Source organism: Capricornis sumatraensis, chromosome 18, assembly GCF_032405125.1.
Source record: "Capricornis sumatraensis isolate serow.1 chromosome 18, serow.2, whole genome shotgun sequence".
Taxonomy (NCBI): Eukaryota; Metazoa; Chordata; class Mammalia; order Artiodactyla; family Bovidae; genus Capricornis; species Capricornis sumatraensis.
The window spans coordinates 35,159,977-35,182,830 of record NC_091086.1 but is presented as its reverse complement, the minus strand read 5'-3'; the positions used below and the strand labels follow the sequence as shown (position 1 = coordinate 35,182,830).

The 22,854-nt window shown below is 37.2% G+C and overlaps 1 protein-coding gene across 2 annotated transcripts in view; it reads left to right on the top strand.

The window, feature by feature from the left end:
• The window catches only part of PARP8 (poly(ADP-ribose) polymerase family member 8), a 188,573-nt gene that overhangs the window by 112,583 nt on the left and 53,136 nt on the right, over positions 1–22,854 (top strand). For both annotated transcript variants that reach the window (XM_068990449.1, XM_068990450.1), the window contains 3 exons: positions 9,592–9,652; positions 10,103–10,193; positions 20,862–20,928. In XM_068990449.1, coding sequence (XP_068846550.1) covers positions 9,592–9,652; positions 10,103–10,193; positions 20,862–20,928 — 219 coding nt within the window. The remainder of the gene's footprint in view (positions 1–9,591; positions 9,653–10,102; positions 10,194–20,861; positions 20,929–22,854) is intronic.

Sequence of the window (22,854 nt, the reverse complement as noted above, 5' to 3'; positions counted from 1 at the left end):
ACCCTCTCTCCTACTCATGGAGGAATATTAGACTGCAGTTGAGTGAGACAGATAGGGATTATACTTGCAAAAAGCAAATCTTTGGAATTTTCAAAGTTTTAGCAAATTAGCTGTGATTATTTCATAGTTGATCTATGCCTCGGCCAGAGGATAAGGAAGATGGAGATTCAGTAAGTATTATAGAGTGAATAAATGAAGAAAGCAATCAGTTCAGTTCAGTTCAATTCAGTCGCTAAAGGACGGAAATGGTATGGACCTAACAGAAGCAGAAGATTTTAAGAAGAGGTGGCAAGAATACACAGAAGAACTATACAAAAAAAGATCTTCACGACCCAGATAATCATGATGGTGTGATCACTCACCTAGAGCCAGACATCCTGAAATGTGAAGTCAAGTGGGTCTTAGAAGGCATCATTATGAACAAAGCTAGTGGAGGTGATGGAATTCCAGTTGAGCTATCAAATCCTGAAAGACGATGCTGTGTAAGTGCTGCACTCAATATGCCAGCCAATTTGGAAAACTCAGCAGTGGCCACAGGACTGGAAAAGGTCAGTTTTCATTCCGATCCCAAAGAAAGGCAATGCCAAAGAATGCTCAAACTACCACACAATTGCACTCATCTCACATGCTGGTAAAGTAATGCTTAAAATTCTCCAAGCCAGGCTTCAGCAGTACATGAACTGTGAACTTCCAGATGTTTAAGCTGGTTTTAGAAAAGGTGGAGGAACCAGAGATCAAGTTGCTAACATTCACTAGATCATCAAAAAAGCATGAGAGTTCCAGAAAAACATCTATTTCTGCTTTATTGACTATGCCAAAGTCTTTGACTGTGAAGAAAGCAATAGAGAATATCCATAAATTGTTCAGGGATTCCCTGATGGTTAAGACTCCAAGCTTTCACTACTGAGGGCCTGTGTTTGAACCCTGGTCAGGGAACTAAGATCCCACAAGCTGCCTAAAAAAATAAATAGTCTGAAACAATGACTGATTTTTTTTTTTTCTCTTTAGTTGATCTTTGCTTGAAATCTTAAAACTTTCAGTTTAGTTCAGTTCAGTCGCTCAGTCGTGTCTGACTCTTTGCGACCCCATGAATCTTTGCTTGAAATCTTAAAACTTTAATCATAGAAAATTAACCCTCTCTCCCATATACAAAGAAGTCTGTATATGATTAACCATGGGTTCTTTACCATTAGCACCACCTGGGAAGTCGATCACTCAACACAGCATAGAATTTAATTACTTTTCATCTAAAGTATGTATCTTTGTTTAGAGAATCACTTTACCACATGTTTTGATTGCTTTTAAAATTAGTTTTTATTTGTTTTAATACATATTTCCTGCTATCTTTGGTAAGAAATCTGCTTGCAGTCTAGGAGATGCAGGTTTGATCCCTGGGTTGTGAAGATCCCCTGGAGGAGGAAAGGGCAACCCACTCCAGTATTCTTGTCTGAGAAATCCCATGGATGAACAGAAGAGCCTGGCTGGCTACAGTTCCTGGGGTCACAAAGAGTTGGACTTAGTGACTGAGTATCACACACACACCATGCTATCTAGGCCTCAATCATACCATTATTTATGTGTGAATATTTTTTAGTTTTTTCAGCGAGCATTTACTAAGTACTTTTTTCTATTAGTACTTTCCATTATTGATAAAATAGTGATGATTTATGGACTGTTTAAATTAGATTACTATACAGAATTTCATTCAAGTGTCTAAAGTCATAAGTGGTTTTGATTGTTTTCCTCTTGCCTCTTTCACTTATATTTTTTATCCAATTTAAATCTTAATGAATGCAAGTCATGTTCTTGTCTGCTGTAGATTTTCTCCAACTACAGAGGATGTTTCCAGAATAAATAAGTTCTCAGAGGCCCCATGATATAAGTGAATCACAGCAGGACTAGTTTGATTTACTTAAAATAAATAAGAATGAATTTACTGTCTGGTCTAAAATACCGTGGCTTGGACACACGGGAGAAGGAGTAGTTAGGCCTAAGGTCTTGGAGTCATCTTCTTTGCAAAGTTCTAAGTCTATTGAAAGCAGACTGTTCTAATTAGCTGTTCTTTTACTTAATTGAGGTTTATAAGAACTTAATGGAGTTTGAAGAGCAAAAGTACCTCGATATGCATAATAGGCTGTTTGGTACCATTTTTTTTAAATGTGACATCTAATGAGAAAGGCAGCTAACCACATCTAAGTTGTCTGTAAGAGATGAAAATAACAGAGATTACCTCAATTGAGGCAAAACCCTCTTAAAGTAGGTGAAGGGGGCTTTAGCAAAAATGACTGATGATAAATTTATTACTTACATAGGTAATTTTAGTTCTACTTGGCCAAATCATTCTAAAACAGCATTCTGGTTGGGTTGAACCATACTTGTAAACATTGATGACAATTTTAATTCATAGGCACTTGTAAAGGAAATGAGTTAGGTCTCTGGAGGAACATGATCAACCCTCTAATCAGTGTGAATGTGTTTCATCTTGAATCATGCAACAAAATGAAGTTCTTTTATGTTTTCATTATAAATTTACTCCTGTAATCAGCATTCATAAAAAATTGATCAGTGTCATTGAAAACAATTTGAGATTAATATTTTTAGAAAGTAGGGAATTACAAGTCACAAAATTCTCATTTGCTCAGGAATGAAATGACGCTGATAATTTGCTTATGATTTTGAAAGTTTTACACCAAATAAAATATCTTGTGCTTCATAGCCATCCATCATCCATTTAAAAAATTGAAGGCATCTGAGTAATATTCTAACCTTTTGATTGTGACTAATGCTTCAAATAGGTTGGAAGATTATAAGATTGTGACCATTCTGCATTTTGATCATTTTTTTGTGGTTGGATGATTGTATATTTGAAATGAATGAATAACTTTGGAATTGATGTTTTGGAGGACAGGGCATGCAGAAGATGTTTTTAAGGTTTGAGGAAGCTATACTACTATATGCAGGCCTACCACCCAAACATATATCTCCTGGAAGAGAGAGAAAGAAAATAAAAGGAAAAAAAAAGCCACATAAATCAGAGTGGTCCACTTTAAATGTCTCTGGATTTCCATAAGTAGTGGGTTAGTAAAACAGTTTAACAAATCTGGCTCTCCTCTTCTGGAAGATGGCAGGATTGCATTTCCCTAGCTCTTACAGCATCAGCAGTGGACATGCAACCTCGTATTGGCCAGTGAAATATCAGCCAAAGCGCTAGCGTGCGAGTTCGCATATCTTCAGGGCTCCACCACTCTCTGGGCCCCTTAGCGACTACAGTGAATAGTGTTCTCTCTCTTCTTCTGATTCCGCAGTAAGCAGGTTGTGTGAGTGAGATGTAAATCCTTTCTGGATGTTAAACCAGTGAGTGCTTGAGGATGTTGGTTTCTCCAGTATAACTTACCCTACTCTGAAGCATGTCATTCGTCAACAGATCTTGGGTTGGAGGTTTGTAATGTCCTCTGCATCATGTTGATTCTCTTGCTTCTGCATCTGAGCTGAGGTGAAAACAGTCTGACTCTGAACACCAGGGGAAAGTGATAGCAGGAGGCACACAGAAGAAAGAAACAAAAGGGAGACTGTTTCCAAAGCACTGGCATAAAATCTAGGTACAGGCTTCAGAATGTCAGATCCCGACAGTCACCTCTGCTTCCAGCACCTCTGCTTTCCTCAAGCAAAACCAAGGAGTTTTAAATGGGGGGCAGAGTTTTAGCAACTGTTTACACTGTACTTCTTGTACACTCTTAGATTAGGTGGGTTTCCTTTCTTACGCGGATCTAATTTTTAAATTCGTCTCAGTCCTATTGTCCTTTAGAGAAATATATAGCTACCGTGAATACAGTCTTGCAAAAATGCCAAGATTTCTTCCTGACTACTGAGTTTGAATAATCTTGGCCCATTCACAAGCATCTCTCCCACACTGAGCATGAAACACACACTGAGTAGGCATGCAGAGACAGACATGCAAGCTGTTGAGTTTCAGATGTCAGAAGGAGGTGTATATTTCTTCACAGAATATATTTCTTCTCAAAATATAACTGTCCAATTATTGAAAACAGTAACTAAATAGCAATAGAAGTTTATTTCTCAAAAACTTGTGGTAGAGTTTCATGTATGTGTATTGTACATGTGATTTGCTCTACAGTGGATAAGAGAAAGCTATATTTTTTATAACCAGAACAGTCCCTGCTAATTTTGATCAGATAGTATTATAAAACATCATGAAGAAGTGAAGTGAAATCGTTCAGTCGTGTCTGACTCTTTGTGACCCCATGGACTGTAGCCTACCAGACTCCTCTGTCCATGAGATTTTCCAGGCAATAGTACTGGAGTGGATTGTCATTTCCTTTCTCCAGGGGATCTTCCCAACCCAGGGATCGAACCCGGGTCTCCCTCATTATAGACAGACGCTTTACTGTCTGAGCCACCAGGGAAGCCCATAAAACATCATAATAGTATAATAAACAAGCTGTGGCTTTATAGAGAAAGGAGGACCAACATAGACGGTCAAATATTTAATATATTGTAAGTGCATATGTGGTGTCATTAATGAGGATGTTATCTTAATAAGCTCTGTTAAAAAATGGGAGAATGAATTGCTAAGAGTTCTAACTCATAGTGCCCTGAAAATGCCTGTTTATAGAAAGCATATATTTTATACATGTGTTCTTTATACATATGAACTAGATCACATGTAAATATTCAAAATCAAATGGCTGGATTTCAAGATCTGTCTATTCAAAGACTTCACTCAGATGTCTGGAAAGAAATTTGTGGAGCAGTTTTCAAGACCTCAGTCCCTAAGTGAAACAACTGCATCAGATCATTTGTGTCGCTTCCCTTCTCTTAAAAAAGTATTCAAGTTCAATTTGATGTGATCTTTTCACAATGAATAAATGCAGGCAGGGCACAGAATTATTTTGGATTGTTATAAACCCAACACAGCATTCAGTATACAATCAGATATCAGGCTTCACACTTCAGGTCGCATTCATATTTGAAGCATTTGCCTTGATTCTGCATTTGCTATTCATGAGATTGGGGCTACTGAAAGATATTCAGATACAGAAGCAGTCCTGAGACTGGGTCATTGCATCTGGGCAGACTGTAATCACGCTTTGTAATCTCGCAGTGGGAAACGTGAAATGAATGGCATTATATAAAAAGGGCATCACAACAGAAATTGGTTTGCATACACACAGTGTTGTTGTGATGAAGTGTGGCATGAAAACAAACGGTATAACTATTTACAAATCTACAGCTGCAGAATCCAGTTAATTGCAAACCTTTAATGCCTCTGCTTCCTTAAAATTCTGTACTCCTGCTCTGCTGTGGTGAAAGACAGTGCTTGTAACCCTTTCATTCCTGGTTTTTTTTTTTTTTCGAAAGAAATTGACAGTATTAGAAATTAAAGATACTTTTAGCTAAAGAAAGTGAAGAAGTGAAAGTGAGTCGCGCAGTCGTGTCCGACTCTTTGTGACCCCATGGACTCTAGCCTGCCAGGTTCCTCTGTCCACAGGATTCTCCAGTCAAGAATACTGGAGTGGGTTGCCATGCCCTTCTCCAGGGGATCTTTGCAACACAGGGATCAAACCCAGGTCTCCCACATTGTAGATAGATTCTTTACCATTTGAGCTACTGAGGAAGCTCTTTAACTGAAACAAAAGTGTTGAAAAAATTATATAAAGAATACTTTAAAATTCACATATTAAAGGTTTTATAAAGAACATATGTCATATTTTGATCATAACTCTACGATGTGTTCTGTTGAAGTGGTCTAGAAATCTCTTTATGAAGAAAACAGCTGGGGTAAGGTTTGTACTGACTTTTGTTATCTCTGCTGCCCTTTTCTCTGCTTTTAAATATACCAAAGTCTTGCCATCATAAGTAAATCCAGAGTTATTCTCCGCTCTGAAATTGGCAAAGATGGGGGAAAAAAATGCCTGGTGATAATGAGGATGTGGGAAATGGTCACTGTGAGAACCTGGCTGGTGTGATTATAAGTTGTTTTAACTTTTAAAAAATAGTAACCAAACAGTACACATTAGGATTACCAAATATAGTTATGCTATTTATTTCAGTCATTAATTCTGGAATTTATCTCTGAGAAGACAACTGCATGTAGACTTCTATCCAGAGGGCCATTTATCAATATTAATAGTGTAAAAAAATTGAGAGCACCCTAATGTTGTATTATATAATTTTATTCATACAAATTTATAGATTTAAATTTATGGTTTTAAAGAATATTCCACAAGGTAAAAAAAGTACTTATTATAGAAAAAGTGGAAGAGCAGGACAAAAATTTTTACATACCTATTGTCCTTAATATGTATTATAATGATATATTAATATATGAAAGAGACTGGGATGAATGTAAAGGAAAACTACTGTGTCTGAGTGGTACTAAATTTTATTACAAGTTATTTATTGTCTGTTTTTCTCTTTCTCACATTTTATATTAGTCTATATTGCCATTGTAATCAGAAAAAGATTTTTTTAGAAAATGCTTCAGCTTTTTTTTTATAAAATAAATGTTACCCACTTGTATATGTAATATACAAGTCCTCTTCCTACTCTTTTGGTGTTCCTATTTCTATTTTATTTAAAAAAAATGTATTTCACTCTCCATAATGTTTTGGTACTCTACTTGCTCAGTGAACAGTATTTCCCTCATGATACTAAATATTTTTATACCAACATTTTTAGTAATGGATAATTTTAAAAAATTATACCATCATGCCATAGTATTTCCTTATTATTCAATATTCATTTTTTCCTAATTTTACTTTGTACATATTTGTTATAATTTTATGGGAATGATTGTAGTCAAGGTCTCTTTCCCCACCAAAATATCATTTGAACATCATTAGTGGTCTATCCTCATCATTGTATTTAATGGTTCCCTTCTGACGTGTCTGATTTTAGATATTTGACTTCTTGTATTTATGAATAGTATGCTGACATCCAGGGTCAGCAAATTATGACCAGTGGGCCGTGGGATCTGTTTTGAACAGTTTATGGTGTTTGCTTTTCTTAAAGGGTTGTAAAAAAAAAATGGCCCCAAAATAAAGAGAAATATGTGCAAGAGACTATGTGGCCTGTAAAAACTAAAAGGTTTACTATTTTGACCTTTACAAGAAAAGTTTTCTGAACCCTGAACTAGACTCATAAAAGCAGTGGTTCTTGTTCTTGTTCCTTATTCTTGTCTTAGTTTCTGTATAGTTTCATAACTAAATTGGCATATGTTTATATCTAAATTTGCACAAGATTATAAAAATTTCTAACCTTTATGATTAAGACAGATGTTTTGAAGCATGCAATTAAAGAATTAATTCCTATGTGAATAATTTTATCTATTTTCTATAACATCAATATTTTGAAGCATGCAATTAAAAAGTTAATTCCTATGTGAATAATTTTATCCATTTTCTTCTTTATGTAACCTTTAGAAATGACCATGAAAAAATAGAAAGTGTAAATTCATAAATACTGAAAATGTGCTCAGTATTTTGATATATTTTTAAGGAGAGAATGGAGAAAACATAGAGGCTGGGTTATTAGTTTCTAACATGCTGCATTTTTTGGTCATTGATATAAAAAAGTAAAAGGACCCTCTACATTCCTTTATTCTTCAAATTACATAAAGCTATTTAATAATTATAAAAGTGCATTCTCTGAACCCTATAAAAGTGCCATAGTTTTGTACTACATTAGCATTATTTGAATATTATCATACACAGAACTGTTCATTGAGTACTTACTGTGTGCCAGGTACTGCACTTGACAGTTTTGAGATTGAATGCGAATTTTGTGTCTTAATTTCCACCAACTTTTCTGCCCTCTGGCAACTTGTTCCACTTTCCTGAACCTCAGTTTCCTCATTTGCGAATGAGGATAATTATATTATTGCTGTCAGAAGTTTATGATGAGGACTTAGTGAGATCATCCATCATTGTTTGACCTGGTTTCCAACACAAAGTGATAGTTTACTGAATAAAGAGCTAAGCACCTGAATAAATATTTAAATAGGATGCGTGTATTCAAATCCTGGCTCTTGCTACGAAGCAATGACGGGTGAGTTACTTTATTACTCTGAGCCTCAGTTAATGAACGTGTAAATTGGAAATGGTAATAGTACCCTGGTGTCTCAGTGGTAAAGAACTCACCTGCCAATGCAGGAGACACAATTTTGATCCCTGGGTTGGGAAGATCCTCTGGAGGAGGAGATGGTAACCCACTCCAGTATTCTTGCCTGGGAAATCCCATTGACAGAGAAGCCTAGTGGGCTACAGTCCATGGGGTCCAAGAGAGTTGGACACGATTTAGTGACTAAATAACAAGTAGTACCTATTGTGCGTTATGATTATGTGTATGTAAAATCCTTAGAATGCTTTCTGGCAGGTAAGTGCTCAATAAATATTGGCCATTAGTTTTTACAATTTCTGTTATCATTATAGTTTTTTCCCTCACTGTAATTAGCATTGGTAACTTCAGAATTTTATAAAAATATCAAAAATAGAGATGTGTGTGTGTGTAGAATACAAAAACTACTATTTTATGCCCTTTCAGTTCAGTTCAGTCGCTCAGTCGTGTCCGACTCTTTGCAACCCCATGAGTCGCAGCACTCCAGGCCTCCCTGTCCATCACCATCTCCCGGAGTTCACTCAGACTCACGTCCATCGAGTCAGTGATGCCATCCAGCCATCTCATCCTCTGTCGTCCCCTTCTCCTCCTGCCCCCAATCCCTCCCAGCATCAGAGTCTTTTCCAATGAGTCAACTCTTCGCATGAGGTGGCCAAAGTACTGGAGTTTCAGCTTTAGCATCATTCCTTCCAAAGGACACCAGGACTGATCTCCTTCAGAATGGACTGGTTGGATCTCCTTGCAGTCCATGGGACTGTCAAGCATCTTCTCCAACACCACAGTCCAAAAGCATCAATTCTACGGCGCTCAGCTTTCTTCACAGTCCAACTCTCACATCCGTACATGACTACTGGAAAAACGATAGCCTTGCCCTTTAGTTATCTTAAAAAATATTCCTGTTTGTGTGGAATATACTGTTGTTACTTGTTTTAATTTGGATACATCAGACATGTAAAACTGCCTATTGAAACATCAGTGACATTTAAGTGGCAGAACACCTGGATAAGTTTCAGAACTACTGATGTTCTAATGTGGCAGGAAAATTTATGGGCATATTATTGTGGCAATCAGTGATCCCTCCACCCCTTCCTCGTGTCAGAGACCCCTTTCTTGCGCTTAGAGGCAGCTCTGAATCTTGAACACCAAGTGATCACATGAGAAGATCGTTCAATTTGTTAAATAGAACCGGGGGTATTTGAAACTATGAACCAAATAACTCTTGAGTTCATGTACGTATTTGCCTGTACATAAAATGGAAAGGTATATATATGGTATAAAGAGGTCACATGAGACCACAGTCCAACTAAATTGAGTTAGTTAATGTATGTCCAGTCATTTCTGAACTATCTGTGGGCATCAGGGATGAGAATTCATGACTAAATTTTAATTTAAAATAACCTCGAACACACTGTCTTTTAAAGAAAATGAAACAATAATGTTAATCTTTGCTTTTAGGGAATATGGAGCCATTGATGATGTAGATATTGATCTGCATATTGATGTTAGCTTTCTTGATGTAAGTATCGACTTATATGATTGCTGCATTTAGAAAATACTTTCATTCTTGGAAGAAATTTAATTTTAGTTTCTCTTATAATAAGATTAGAAACATAATGACTTTGTTACAGTGATTTATGAAGAAATGCTACGACTGGTTGAAAAAGCAGAGATTTTGCATATGTTTTCTTCCATCAGTTCTTTTAATATTTTCTGAAAATTATGGGTTTGTATCAGTAGTATAGTATGTCCTAATTTGTTTTCACTTGAATTTTCAAATGAAGGCAGAAATTTAAAAAGTACTTTGACTTTCATTTCACAGACCTGTAAGTTTTTGAGATAATTTGTAGGCTTTAATGATAAGCACTTCTTCAAAATAAGTTTTAAAAACATATATATTTTTTATTTTGGAAAAAAAAATCAAGAATTCTTAAAAGATGACTAATTCATCTTTCAAATATTTGCACAGGAGGAGATTGCTGTGGCATGGGAAGTGATTCGAACAGAACCTATAATTGTCCGATTACACTGTTCTCTTACACAGTATTTGAATGGCCCAGGTTAGTTTCATTTTCCTATTTTTGCATATTCATCAGTTGTGCATTGTGCATGAAGTACAAAATGGTTCATTTGGTAATTCTGAACATAACTGAGACTATCTTGATAATGCTTTTTAAACCTACTTGCATCCTAACAGAGGTGCTGTATCACCAACATAACTTATGTAAACAGAAACATATATTTAGTTTTATAGTTTTCAGAAGCTAATGTGTTGCTGTGAAAGAAAAACAATAAAACCTAAAAGAGAATTTTGCATATAATAAAACACTCAGTAACTATACTTAGAGTTGCCCTTAGGTTTAATTTTTTGTGTTTCTGAACCTGATATTTAATTTTAATTTATCTTTGATTACTAATGAACTTAGCCTAAGTATAACATATTTCTTTTTTGAAAATGAAGTATTAATAATATTTTTGTTTTCCAATACTTGAAGGGATGATTTTTATGTATATGAAGGAAGAGTTGTTTATAACAAAGGACCCTATTATCAATCTTGCCAAGACTTACCGGATTTAAATGTAATATGTATGTATTATGGGATTTCCCTGGTAGCTCAACTGCTAAAGAATCTGCCTGCAATGCAGGAGACCCCAGTTCGATTTCTGGGTTGGGAAGATTCCCTGGAGAAGGGAATGGGTACCCACTTCAGTATTGTCTGGCGTCTCTGGTGGCTCAGTTGGTAAAGAGTCTTCCTGCTGTACAAGAGACCCAGGTTTGATTCTTGGATCTGGAAGATCCCCTGGAGAAGGAAATGGCAACCAACCCCAATGTTCTTGTCTAGAAAATCCCATGGGTGGAGGAGTCTGGCAAGCTACAGTCCATGGGATCTCAGAGTCAGACACAACTGAGAGACTTCACTTTATGTACTTCTCTCTCTCTTTCTCTCTCTCTCTCTCTCTCTCTCACACACACACACCAGTATCTACTCATATTGTTGTAATTATCTACTGCTGCAGAATAAACCACTCCAAAATGAACTGACTTAAAACAACTTCTCTCTCACCATTCTTTGGGGCTCCACTGGGCAGCTCCTGCCTGGAGTCTCCTGTGCCTCTGTAGTCAGATGGTGGGTGGAGTTTATGTTTTTGAAGGCTCCATTAGGTTGGAGGCTCAAAATGGTTGGACTTTGGATGATAGCAATTTTGCAGGTATCATTTCAGGACTACGCAGGACTCAGCTGAAACTATAAAGTGTCTCTTTACACCTTTGGCTGCTTTGTGTGGTTTAGCTTCTTGTAGCTTGGTGACTAGAATCCAGAAGCAAGTGTTCCAAGAAAGGGGCTGTGGTAAAAGGCTCACGGAGTCTTCCACTATATTCTATTCATCAGAATAGTCAAAGAAACCAACCAAAATCAAGGGTTACTGACATAGATTGTGTTTCTTGGAATTGTAGCCATTTTTAATCTTCTGGGCACATATTACCGTGGTCTCTGCATGTTTTGCTTTAGGTGTATCAAAGAGCTAACATCTGTTATTAGTTTTCACATAAGAAAGCTATCTGCCCTTTCAGGTTTATGAAATATATAGGAAGGTCTCCATTTTGAAAATATTTCTGTTGTCATCACTTTTTAATTATTATATAGTGTATTCTACCTAAATAACAACATGCAGTAACATATAGTAACTGGTGTGACCTAATGCTAGGCAAAGACAAATAGAGGTGACATATTTTAATTTTGATTATATGTACAGAAATAAACATATTTATATTTATAAATGCAAAAATATATATAGAGAGAAATGCAATAAAGAAGGAAAATAGAATCCGTCTATACTGAGGAACCAATAAGTCAGTTGGTGGTGTTTCTGTTTTCTGTGCACATGTGGTTTATTTTCATAAAGTTGACATTGAATTGTGTTAATAGCTATGCACCTTAATGTTAGAGCCTTTCCTCCAGTCATTAAATATCCTAAAGCAGAATGATGTGTAATATCTACATAATAATTTAGCCTGTAGATATATGTGTTTTTGCTGTTTCTCCATTTACTGTAGGGAAATTTCCTCTTTCTTTAGTGATTTGAAATATACTTATTCTGTTTTATTCTAATGGAGATTAAAAGAAAAATAAGCCCTCATGTCTGAACTATTTCTTTTTTCAATTAACAGGGTTAGGAACAAATTTGGGTCATTTCATCTCTACTCACTCAGTTCCATCTGTGCGAGATGACAGTGTGGCATACTTTTATGTAACCTTTACCACTGTTTCATGTGTTTATATAATCTTGAATTTTGGGCAGAGGTTTCCCTTTACAGTATCTTTTAAAGATTCATCATATTTGCATGGCTTTATAAATATTTCAACAATTATGTTTTAATTCATGTTGAGATGATTTGTTGTTCAGTACCATTTATTCAGTTTTGCAACTCATTCGTAATTTGATTCTTACTTTTTCATCTCCATTAATTGATTTACATATTAGTTTGTAAGCTTAAGAAATGTGAGGGTTATGCTTCATTTTTCATACTGGAGAATGAGTCTTTTTTTTTGTGAACAAGAGAAATTTAACCAGGTATAAATTTATGAGCTCATAATAGTACCCCCAAAAAGGCAAAAGTGCTTTAGAAACTTCTCCTAGTTTGTGTGTTCAGTTCAGTTCAGTCGCTCAGTTGTGTCCTACTCTTTGGGACCCCATGGACTGCAGCACACCAGGCCTCCCTGTCCATCACCAACTCCCGGAGCTTACTCAAACTCATGTCCATTGAGTCAGTGATGCCATCTAACCATCTCATCCTCTGTCATTCCCTTCTCCTCCCACCTTCAATCTTTCCCAGCAGCAGGGTCTTTTCAAATGAGTCAGTTCTTCACATCATGTGGCCAAAGTATTGGAGTTTCAGCTTCACCATCAGTCCTTCTAGTGAATATTCAGGACTGATTTCCTTTAAGATTTACTGGTTTGATCTCCTTGCAGTCCAAGGGACTCTCAAGAGTCTTCTCCAACACCACAGTTCAAAAGCATCAATTCTTCGGTGCTCAGCTTTCTTTATAGTCCAACTCTCACATCCATACATGACTACTGGAAAAACCATAGCTTTGACCAGACGAACCTTTCTTGGCACAATAATGTCTCTGCTTTTTAATATGCTGTCTAGATTGGTCATAGCTTTTCTTCCAAGCATCAAACATTTTTTAATTTCATGGCTGCAGTCACCAAAGTTTGGGTGTGAAGTATTTTAATTCTATTCATTTGGGAGAGATCTGTCTTGATTGAGTTTGTGTTTTGTAGTGTGTACTTATTGAGCTTTCCCCCTTCATTTTCCTTGGTATTGTTGTTGTTGTTGTTGTTGTTGTTATTTAGTCATCAAGTCATGCCCAATTCTTTTGCAAAGCCATGGACTGTAGCCTGCCAGGCTCCTCTGTGCATGAGATTTCCCAGGCAAAAATACTGAAGTTGCCATTTCCTTCTCCAGGAGATCTTTCCAACCCTGGGGTCGAATCCCATATTGGCAGGGAGATTCTTTACCACTGAGCCACCTGGGAAGCCCCTTCCTTGTTGTTACCGTTTATATATTTATCTTTGATTGTTATGCTTAGATCTTATTCCACCTCAAGGAAGTTTTATGCAATCATTTTTTTTGTTGTTCCTTGTTTATCTGTTCTCCACAGTATATGCAGATTGGATCTAATTCCTATATCCTTCATGCTTTTTATCATTTGTCTTAAGTCTTTTGCCCATCACCTCTGATTTTATAAGTTATTTTTCAATTAATCTTCTACTACATTAAGCAAAATTTTTCATAATTTAGTCTTTGATTTAATGTTCCCCTTCAGTTTTTAACTTGACTGCAGTCTCTACTGATATCATATTTATATATCAATTGCTTTCCTTTTATTTATGCATCATTTGGAATTTTGTTGTGAACAAAATCAACAGTCGCCCAAGACACATAATTTTGTTCCTGTAGATGTGAATTTTGTTTCACTCAGAATTCAGGCAGTGTTAAAATGCACTTCTCTCAAAAATTAATGTGGTTTGTGTATAATTTCTTGCATTAAGAAGAGTAAAGACTCTTTGTAATGAAAACAGAAAATACAGAGACAGCGTGGAAAAAAAAAACAGTAAAGAGGATTCCACATTTACTTGATTCTATGGTTAGAAGAACAAGAACCTCAGATATGCAGATGACACCTAGTGTGCTGCAGTCCATGGGGTCGCAAAGAGTCAGACACGACTGAGCGACTGAACTGAACTGACAGTGAGCAAGAATCTCTTAGAAGAAATGGAATAGCCCTCATAGTCAACAGAAGAGTCTGAAATGCAGTACTTGTGTGCAATCTCAAAAACAACAGAATGATCTCTGTTCGTTTCCAAGCAAACCATTAAACAGCACAGTAATCCAAGTCTGGGCCCCAACCACTGATGCCAAGAAGCTGCAGCTGACTGGTTACATGAAGACCTAAAAGACTTTCTAGAACTAACCTCAAAAAAGATGTCTTTTTCACTATAAGAGATTGGATTGCAAAATTAGGAAGTCAGGAGATACTTGGAGTAACAGGCAAGATTGGCCTTGGAGTACAAAATGAAGCAGGAAAAAGGCTAACAGAGTTTTGCCAAGAGAATGCACTGGTCATAGCAAGCACCCTCTTCCAACAATAAAAGAGATGACTCTACACTCAGATATCACCAAATGGTCAATAACTGAAATGATTATATTCTTTACAGCCTAAGTTGGTGAAGCTCTATGCAGTCAGCAAAAACAAGACTGGGAGCTGACTGTGGCTCAGATCATGAGCTCCTTATTGCGAAATACAAACAGAAATTGAAGAAAGTAGGGAAAACCACTAGCACATTCAGGTATAACCTAAGTCAAACCCCTTACGATTATACAGTGGAAGTAACAAATGGATTCAAGGGATTAGATCTGGCAGACAAAGTGTCTCAAGAACTAGGGACAGAGGATTCATAACTTGTACAGGTTTTGGTCATTACCAAAACCACCCCAAAGATAAAGAAATGCAAAAAGGCAAAGTAGTTGTCTGAGGAGGCCTTACAAATAGCTGAGGAAAGAATAGAAGCGAAAAACAAGGGAAGAGAAGGGTAAAATATATCCAACTGAATGCAAAGTTCCAGGGAATAACAGGGAGAGATAAGAAGGCCTTCTTAAATGAACAATGCAAAGAAGTAGAGAAAATCAATAAAATGGGAAAGACTGGAGATCTTTTCAAGAAAATTGGAGATATCTAGGGAACATCTCATGCAAGGATGGGGATGACAAAGGACAGAATAGGTATGGAAATGACAGAATCAGAAGAGATTCAGAAGGTCACAAGAACTATACAAAAAAGATCTTAATGACTAGGATAACCATGATGGTGTGATCAGTCACTTAGAGCCAGACATCCTGGAGTGTGAAGTCAAGTGGTCCTTAGGAAGCATTACTACCAACAAAGCTAGTGGAGGTGATAAAGTTCCAGTTGAGCTATTTCAAATCCTAAAAGATGATGTTGTTAAGGTGCTGCACTGAGTATGTCAACAAATTTGGAAAACTCAGCAGTGGCCACAGAATTGGAAAAGGTTTTCATTCCAATCCCAAAGAAAGATAATGCCAAAGAATGTTCAAACTACCATACAGTTGCACTCATTTCACGTGCTAGTAAGGTTATGCTCAAAATCCTTCAAGCTAGGCTCAAGCAGTACATGAACCAAGAACTTCCAGATGTACAAGCTGTGTTTAGAAAAGGCAGAGGAGCCAGAGAGCCAGTTGGCAACATTCACTGGATCATGGAGAAAGCAAGGGAATTCCACAAAAGCATCTACTTCTGCTTCATTGACTAAGCACCTTGAATGTATGGATCACAACAAACTGTGGGAAATTCTTAAAGAGATGGGAATATCAGACCACCTTACCTGTCTCCTGGGAAACCTGTATGCAGGTCAGGAAGCAACAATTAGAACCAGACATGGAACAACAGTCTGGTTCAGAATTGAGAAAGTAAGACACAGCTGTATATTGTCATCTTGGGTATTTAATTTATATCCAGAGCACATCAGGAAAAATGCTGGGTTAAATGAAGCACAGACTGGAATCAAGATTGCTGGGAGTAATAACAACCTCAGATATACAGATGATACCACTCTAATGGCAGAAAGTGAAGAACTAAAGAGCCTTTTGATGAGGGTAAAAGAGGAGTGTAAAAAAGCTGGCTTAAAACTCAACAATCAAAAACTAAAATTATGGCATTCAGTCCCAATACTGCATGGCAAATAGAAGTGGAAAAAGTGGAATCAGTGACAGATTTTCTTTTCTTGGGCTCTAAAATCTCTGCAGAGGGTTACTGCAGCCATGAAATTAAAAGATGCTTACTCCTTGGAAGGAAAAATATGACAAACCTAGACAATGTATTAAAAAGCAAGGACATCACTTTGCTGGTAAATATCCATATAGTTAAATCTGTGTTTTTTCAGTACTCAGGTACAGATGTGAGAGTTGGATCATAAGGCTGAGGGCCGAAGAATTGATGCTTTTGAACTGTGTTGCTGGAGAAGCCTCTTGAGAGTCCCTTGGATTAGGAAAAGATTAAACCAGTCAATCCTAAAGGAAATCAACCCTGAATATTCATTGAAAGGACTGATGCTGAAAATGAAGCTTCAATATTTTAGCCACCTGATGCAAAGAGCCCACTCATTGAAAAAAAGACTCTGATGCTGGGAAAGATTGAAGGTAAAAGAAGAGGGTTGCAAAGGATGAGATTCTTCAATGTCATCACCAACTCAGTGGACATGAATTTGAGCAAACTTCAGCAGATATGAACAGGGAAGCCTAGTATGCTGCAGTCCGTGGAGTCACAGAGAGTTGAATATAACTTAGTGACTGAACAACAACAAGATTAGTTCCATTTGTAGCAAAATTTGCTTAAAAGTTTCTCTCATATGAGGATGGCATTATTCCAAGTTTCTGGTCCTTTTGCTGGATTTCTCCTATTTCTAAAATGCAGTGATTATGATAAGCCTTGTTCAGGACGATTGACTCACTTTGTCAGCTTAACTAGTAAATTTCCCCAAAGAATATGTTTTTTTCTCAGAGAAATTTAAGGAAGAATATGATTTAAAATTAGGAATAATATGAAATAGATGGCCAACCTAGAGACAAGGATACTAAAAAGAAACATATAATTTATTATTCTGGAAAAAATGAGAGTTTATCCTAGTTTACAGTTTGGATCATTGCAAGCAAATAAATAGATGAGAAAGTATTTCTTGAAGATTGTTTTGCAATGTCTTTGACAATATCAACATTTATAGTAAAATGAACTTGCAAAAAATGTATGACTTGCAAAAATTCAAGGTTTAGGCTGACCTAGTTAACAGTTCTTTTTGAAGAGCACTTGTTCCTTGGTTTGGAGAATGTATGAGTAATACTTATCTGAACTATAACATTTGGCCAGGGCTAATCTGACAGTGTATCTGTGAGTGAACAGAAATGATAAGGAAAGAAGAAATAACCTCCTTATCCACTTTGAAGTTAAAGATTATTTTCATTGTACATGGGGAAATATACTTTAAATAAAAAGACAAGATTGTTATGATTTTTATGGTACTATGTATTTTTTTGAAAATTGCTGGTATGAGGAAAAGGGGATGACAGAGGATGAGATGGCTGGATGGCATCACCGACTCGATGGACATGAGTCTGAGTGAACTCCCGGAGTTGGTGATGGACAGGGAGGCCTGGCGTGCTGCGATTCAAGGGGTCGCAAAGAGTCGGACATGACTGAGCGGCTGAACTGAACTGAACTGAAGTCTAGTTTATGGTCTCAAGGACAAGGCTGCTTTTTGTTTAAAGTGACACACAACTAACATTATTAAAAATGTTTTCTTGTGCAAATCATGTGTGATCTGAGGATGTATAATGATTAGACAGTCTTAGTTCTAATGATTTGTTATTGCCACAGTTTGTAAGAATGGTACTACCCTTGCTCTTGTACAAGGTCATCTTTTTATTTGCATACTAGCTTCCATCCTCTTTCATCTAAATTAACACACCCTTTTCTCTCCTTCTTATACTGTTCATGTATGTCTCTTTCTTCTCAAAGATTCCCATTAGTAAAAAAAAAAAAAGTCCTCTCATTTTAAAAACAAACACCTTTAGACCTTAAATCATTCTTCATTTAGTCCCTAGCACTCTGCTTCCCATGACTGTTGCGTTTCTTCATTAGACTTGTCTCTGTTAACTTACTCATTTCCGCCCCTTCTTTTCCTCCTTGAATATGCTGTAGATGTGTTTTGGACGCATCATTTCACAACCAGGGCTCTTGTCAGCATCACCAGTGACTTGAATATTGCTTAATGACTCAATGACCAATTTGGAGTCTTCATCTTAATTAACTTAGCAGCATATTATAACAGTTGTTTATCCCCTCCTTGGAAAACTTTTGTGAACATATGTCCATATCAGCAACATTCTGGAACCTTCCATCCTCGTAGCTATTCCTCTTCAACCTCTGCGGAGCCTCTAGATACTGGATGGCTCAGGCCAAATCCTTAACTTCCGTCTTCCATCTACACTCACTCACAGTTTCTGATCCAGCCTCATGCCTTTAAATACATATATGTTCTGACTCATCCAAATGTATGTCTTTAGCATGTTTTTCTCATCCAAGTGTGTAAATACTGGATTTCTCTAGTAGCCTACTTAAAGTTTTCCACTTGAGTGACAATCAAGCATTTCAGATTTACAGTGAAGGTGGGTCCTTAGTTGTGTCTGACTCTTTGCGACTCTATGGACTACAGCCTGCCAGCGTCCTCTGTCTATGGGAGTCTCCAGGCAAGAATACTGGAGTTGGGTTGCCATTTCCTTCTCCAGGGGATCTTCCCCACCCAAATTTACAATATCCAGAGTGAAACTGCTGATCTTCCCCACTGCTCCAATCTGATTCTCCTGCAGTCTTTCACCCAGAAATTTGTTAACTTTTATACTTCTGGTTGCTCAAGCCAAAATCCTTTGATTCATCCTTGACTCCATTCTTTTTCTGATACTTTGAATTCAGTCCATCAGCAAAACCTGTCAGATCTCCCAGAGAGTGTGAGTCCAGAGTGTTCCCCACCTTCCCTAATCCAAGCTACCATACTCGTCCCTTAAGTACTCTAAGTTCTGGGCCGAATTTCCTGTTTCCACCTCTGGTCTTTACAGAAGATCCTGTAAAGGAGGAGCTGCCTGTGCTCCTGCTGTCGTCTCCTCTCCTAACAAGATACCTTGTTCACTCCTCTCCGACTCCCCTTGGTGGTCCTAGAATAGTGAAGCACATTTCTTCCTTAGGGGCACTGCCCTGTGTCTACTCCAGCCAGGACCATTTACTTTCTGCCATATTATCTAATGCCGACGTCTTTTGGTGCCCACCTAACCTTTAGCCCCCTACCCCCTTTTCCTTCTTTATTTTTATCCAGAGCCTTTATCACTATGTGACATATGGTCTGTTTTCTTATCTGTTTTCTATCTGTCTCCCCCTGTTTACTAAGGCTTAGAAGGGCAGGGTATTTGTGTGTTTTGCAGCTCTATCTATAGTGGCTGGCACAGAGGGAACATAATAAATACCCTTTAAAACCAGTGAATAATGAATGGTGAGTGACTCTTTCGGTAGTTATCAATTTCATAAGCAGCATAGTTATTAATTTACATAAATGCACATATCTGATAAAAACGTTAAGCACACAAGATGGTGTGCAGTGAAAAGTGAAACTCCCTGTGCCTTACCGTCATTCTCCATTGTTTTATTCTTAGAAAAAGATCTATGTGTATACAAACATGTCTCTCTTACACCTAAAGAATAGAGTGCAAACTATTCTTACACCTAAAGAATATCTCTTACACCTAAACAATAGAGTGCAAATACACATTGCTATTTACACTTAATATATATTTTTGAAAATCATCATTATTATACATATAATACATTTACATATACATATATTTATACATTAGAATATAATATGGAAGGAAAGCTGTGACAAACCTCACAGTGTGTTAAAAAGCAAGGACATCATTTTCTCCACAAAGGTACATATAGTCAAAGCTATGGTTTTTCCAGTAGTCATGTACAGATGTGAGAGTTGGTTCATAAAAAAGGTTGAGCACTGAAGAATTGATGCTTTCAAATTGTGGTGCTGGAATAGACTCTTGAGAGTCCCTTGGACAGCAAGGAGATCAAACCAGTCAATCATAAAGGAAATCAAACCTGAATATTCATTGGAAAGACTGATGTTAAAGCTGAAGCTCCAATACTTTGGCCACTTGATGCAAAGAGCTGAGTCATTGGAAAAGACCCTGATGATGAGAAAGACTGAAAGCAAAAGGAGACAGAAGACAAAAAAGTGGCAGAGGATGAGGTGGTTAGATAGCATTACTGACTCAATGGACATGAAACTGAGCAAACTCTGAGAACTAGTGACAGACAGGGAAGCCTGGAGTGCTGCATTCCATTGGGTCGCAAAGAGTCGGACACAACTTAGTGACTCAACAAGAGCAATGGCACCCTAGATCTCCAAATCTCTGTATAAAGCATAAGTAACCACGTGTAGGATTGTGTGTAGACTATTTTAAAATGTGTATGTGTGTGTATATACATATTACGTACACATAGTAATATATATATTACTTTTCAGTCTTTTTCCTGGCCGATAGTTGAGTTTCAACTCAAAATTTAGACTATTTTTTTCTTTTTCCTTTGCAGTGCCCACTGTTGATGTCTTTCAGATTTCCACAAAAGAGAGATTTGGTCTGGGACATCAGCTGAAAAAGTAAGTTTTCCAATGAGTGAAAGCAAATTTCTGTTAAAGAGAGCTGAGTTCTCATTTTGCTTGCCACCCCCACCCCATTTTTATTCAGCACAGCTTTTTGAAGTAAATGCCTCAGGAGAGGAATTCATCCTGATGCTGAGAGGCACATCAATAATTTAGCTGGCAGAGCTCACTTTTAGAACTGGGCCAGATTCCACCTGCCCCACCCCCTAACCCCCACCCCCGCCCCCCCAGCCAGGATCCTTTCTCATTCCTGCAGCACCCTGCCTCCCACCTGAGAAGGTGGGCATGTGAAAATCAGAAAATAAACTCTTAATGTTTAGAATTCCACATCTTTGAAATGAAATTCAATTTACAACATATGTTTAGCACTTTATATTATGTGGTGTTTTCCTTTTAAGGACTCTGAAGAGAAATTTTCTCAGTTTTCTGTATTGAATTAGGTATGTTTTTCCAGCCTAATTGGCTTTGTTTTTTTGATTGGACTTTGTTTTTCAAGCCAGTATCTTACAGGTCTTGGAGCGAAGCATGGAGCCTGCCTTCTATGTTAAGCCATTCAAGTTAGGTACCACCTCACCTTGCCACATCTTCCCACCCCCCTATGATTTTTTTTTTTCCTTCACCAATTTTCTCCTTCGTTTTAAAACTTATTTTTAATTTAATGACTTTACTTGTTTAGAGTGGTTTTAGGTTCACAGCAAAATTGAAAGGAAGGTACTGAGCTTGCCTCCTGCCCCCACACATATATAGCTTCCCTATTAGCAACATCTCCTACCAAGTGGCACATTTGTTACAACTGGTGAACCTATATTGACTATGATTATCACCCAAAGTCCAGAGTTCTACTTTATGTACTTTTGTAAGCCACTTAAGAAATATTTTGGGAGAGTGAAATAACATTGGTCCAAACAAGACAAGAAACATATAAGTACAGAAGTGTAGAAATAGCTTCCTACCCATAGTGGCATTTGAGTACATCATTGGGGCTCAGAAAAAGTAATGATGTGTGTAATCCCCAACCCTGAGAAATTAAGGAAATCTGTATTCTATATTCACTGTTTAATCACATTATAGAATATGTTTAGTCACCGAATCATGTCCAACTCTTGTGACTCCATGGACTAGAGCCTGCCAGGCTCCTCGGTCCTCTGGGTTTCTGGAGTGGGTTACCATTTCCTGCTCCAGGGGATCTTCCTGACCAGGGATCAAACACAGGTCTCCTACATTGCAGGTGGTCTCCTTTTTGGCAGGCAGATTCTTTACCAACTGATCCACCAGGAAATAGCATTTCAAAAAAGTTATTTACTTTTATGTATAGATTTTAGTTATGTGGACAGTTTGGTATATGAACTGGAACTTTTTTTTCATGACTGTTGATCAGTTTGAGTCTAATTTAGTTTCTTTCCTTAATTTTAAATAACTGGGTTTGCCTGTGATCTTATAGTCTAATATAATATATAATAAAATTCAAAACCTGATCTCATTCTCAGAATAAGTCATAAGAGGAAATTGAAATATAAAGAGGTTATCTTCCAGAAACATACAGCAAGTTAGGAAGGCAGATTTAGAATCTAGGCCTTTTGTTATTGCTCAGGAAATAAGAAATACTCATTAAACTTTTTCTGTGATTCTTTATCTTTTGTGTTTCTGGCAAAAAGACAGAATCTCAACAACAGCAGGAGCTGCAGCATTTGCTTATGCAGTGCTGCTTTTTTTTGTCAAGTAGTTAGCATAGTGATATATATTACCACCCTTGATCTTCATAACAACCCTATCAAGCAGGTACTATTACTCGCCGTGTTTCCTAGATGATGAAGCCCAGGCCCCAACAGTTTAAGCAACTTGCTTTAGCTCACACACTGAGAAAGTGGTAGAGCCAGGATTTGATTCCACATCAGTATTTTTGATTCACCCACTAATCTGTCT